Source organism: Juglans regia, chromosome 7 (genome assembly GCF_001411555.2).
Source record: "Juglans regia cultivar Chandler chromosome 7, Walnut 2.0, whole genome shotgun sequence".
In the NCBI taxonomy this organism is placed as follows: domain Eukaryota; kingdom Viridiplantae; phylum Streptophyta; class Magnoliopsida; order Fagales; family Juglandaceae; genus Juglans; species Juglans regia.
The window spans coordinates 36,206,226-36,209,364 of NC_049907.1; the positions used below are offsets into that span (position 1 = coordinate 36,206,226).

Here is a 3,139-nt window from a genome sequence, read left to right on the forward strand (position 1 = left end):
TAAGGAAAAAAGAAACACAGTTCTCCATTTCTGGTTCAGTTTGACTTTGTAGGATTAATTATGAATTGATGCTGTAGAGATGGTTTTAGAATTTTGAACCCAGCTTTGCCTTAACCCTTTTCTATATTTGGTGTCCATGTGCATATCCACTTCAACACTCAAATATCAGATGAAAATGAAATGGTAGCTGTTTTCATGATCTAGTCGAGATTATAAAATTTCAAATCATGCATGCCAACTCAAGATCTTGATTGTAGTAGTACTACAGGCTTTGAAACTACAGAGGTTTTGTACCAACAATGTAAGTAGGATTTCGTTCGGGAGATTGTTTGGTCGTGATCCTGAAATTATTGATTTTAGTTTGGTTTGACAGTTATTTGGTGGTTTGCATTTTTTTCCCTTTAATTATGAGTTATTTTTCTTTCTTCTTATCGTAATAATCTTTGCAAAGGAAAGCTTTGGTAGCTGTTATTAGATGGAAGAGAGCCTTTTCCTTTTCTTTTACAAATTTGATTTTCTGAGCACACTTTAATCAAGTTGCATTTTGGCCAGGCAACATGGCTGGCTTCCACGTTCAAAATCTAAAACTGATGGATAAAAATAAATATAAAAATAAAAATAAAAATGAGAAAATTTGCACACACCGACAGGAGAAGTATGCAGTTATCGACAGGCTGAGTTGGATATGGCCTTTATTGATGGTTTCAAGCGTCCGCGGCTTTTCGAGGCATATTCCCCGTAGATCTTGACCATGACCCACATGACATTATTACTATTTATTAAATTACTTCATCCACGTGATTATAATTTTCTTGCAAGCACATGCCCATATATACATCCACTATCAAATATTAAACAATAGGCAACGGGAAACAAATATTAAACAAATTCCAAACTCCCCCTATATTAAGTATAAGCATCCTTACTACACATGCCCACTCACTATCATTACGACACCCACCCACCCCAAAACATAACCTCCAACCCCAATGACTACTATGCCTAATTCCTCGTTTCATTGTCTTCTCTTTTGTTCCCTGCTGCTTTTCATCTTCCCCTCCATAGCTCAAACATTAACCTTTCGTCCCAAAGCTCTTGTTCTTCCAGTCTCCAAGGATCCCTCATCCCTCCAATACCTTGCCAAACTCAACCAAAGGACCCCTCTCGTCCCAGTCAAACTAACCCTTGACCTTGGCGGCCAATTCCTTTGGGTAGACTGTGATCAGGGCTATGTTTCATCTACCTACAACCCTGCCCGGTGCCGCTCAGCCCAGTGCTCACTTGCTAAGGCTAGCAGTTGTGGAGAGTGCTTCTCTGCCCCAAAGCCCGGCTGCAACAATAATACATGCGGTCTCTTCCCAGATAACACCGTGACACGGACCGCCACCAGCGGTGAGCTCGCCCAGGATGTTGTTTCCATACAATCCACTGACGGGTCTAATCCCAGTAGAGTGGTGTCAGTGCCTAAGTTTCTCTTCACTTGCGGCGCAACGTTTCTCCTTGAGGGCCTTACTAGTGGTGTTAAGGGTATGGCTGGCCTGGGAAGGACTAGAATTTCGCTTCCATCTCAATTTTCTGCAGCTTTCAGCTTTTATAGAAAGTTTGCCATTTGCTTGAGTTCTTCGACGAGAGCTAATGGTGTTGTATTCTTCGGTAAAGGTCCATATGTTTTGCTTCCAAATATGGATGTCTCTGAGTCGCTTATCTATACCCCTCTGATCCTCAACCCCGTTAGTACAGCCTCAGTTTACTCACAGGGCGACTCTTCAGCCGAATACTTCATTGGCGTAAAGTCTATCAAAATCAAGGAGAAACGTGTGCCATTAAATTCGTCGTTGTTGTCCATCAACAGAGAAGGCTTTGGAGGAACGAAAATCAGCACTGTAAACCCTTTTACCGTGTTGGAGACCACAATCTACAACGCTGTAATCAATGCTTTCGTCAAAGAACTTCCGAATGTCCCCAGAGTGGCATCGGTGGCACCCTTCGGGGCATGCTTTAACTCAAAAAATATCGGCAGCACACGCGTCGGCCCGGCTGTGCCTCAGATCGATTTTGTTCTGCAAAGTCAGACTGTGTACTGGAGGATATTCGGCGCAAACTCCATGGTGCAAGTCAGCGACGATGTGCTGTGTCTGGGGTTCGTGGATGGAGGCTCAAACCCAAGGACATCTATTGTGATTGGAGGGCATCAACTGGAGGACAATCTTCTGCAGTTTGATTTAGCTACATCGAGGCTTGGCTTCAGCTCCTCGCTATTGTTCAGGCAGACAACTTGCGCCAACTTCAACTTTACCTCTAATGCTTGAAGGATCGATTAATCTAAAGTTCATACAAGCAATATTGCAATAATGCTTCGATTGCAGATCTCGGAAAGGAATAACCGGCCTTGATTGCTTGTGAACTGTGTGTTGGCCTTTAGCATTGTTTATTAATTCCTTTTGTTTTATATATTTGTGTAGTTTGAGGAAATTGGTTTTCAAAGAATAATATCGAGTTATTTCTGACCAAAAAAATTAGAAATAAGAAAAGAAATAAGAGATGATGAAGTTATAAAGGAAAATATTTTAGCAGATCTCACAAAAATAAATATGCAAATTGATGTGTTATGTTAAATTGTAAAATTATTTTTATTGTAAAGTATATATAATATATCGTATGAATCCATGAGATCTTTTTACGTTTGTAAAAGGACATATTCTCATTCAATGCTTCTCATTCAATGCTTCTAATCAATTTAATATATAATAACATATGACTTTTTGTTGGGTCTATAGATCTTGATTTATTCTTGTAACGGCTCAATTTGATGATCAGACTTGATAATAATTTGTCACTATTTTTTGGTGGAGTTTCAATTAAGCTTGGGTCATGAAGTGCAGGCTCAATAATCATCAGAAATAAAGTTCGGTCGACATTTGCGTGGCAGGTCGCTCAAGCAATATTCAGGCAGAGTTTGCAATCCAAATAACATAATGATTAAAAAATTAAGATTTCTACTATGCAATCCTATATATATATTTATTATGAACAATATGATCGTCGAGAACAATATAATTTCGTCTCAAATTATATTTTATCATTATTCAAAATAATATATAAAATCGTTTGCAACGCCATTGACGTTGACAGATTGCTA

General features: G+C 39.3%; 1 protein-coding gene across 1 annotated transcript; it reads left to right on the forward strand.

Moving 5' to 3' along the window:
- Positions 1 to 895: 895 nt before the first annotated feature.
- LOC109010481 (probable aspartic proteinase GIP2) lies at positions 896 to 2,516 on the forward strand. The gene has a single exon (XM_018991337.2). The coding sequence runs from the start codon at positions 990 to 992 to the stop codon at positions 2,307 to 2,309; it is 1,320 nt and encodes a 439-aa protein (XP_018846882.2). The 5' UTR covers positions 896 to 989; the 3' UTR covers positions 2,310 to 2,516.
- The last annotated feature ends 623 nt before the right edge of the window (positions 2,517 to 3,139 follow it).

What these genes read in the sequence shown, in the direction of transcription:
- LOC109010481 (XM_018991337.2), top strand. Translation starts at nt 990, where the DNA reads ATGACTACTATGCCTAATTCCTCGTTTCATTGTCTTCTCTTTTGTTCC.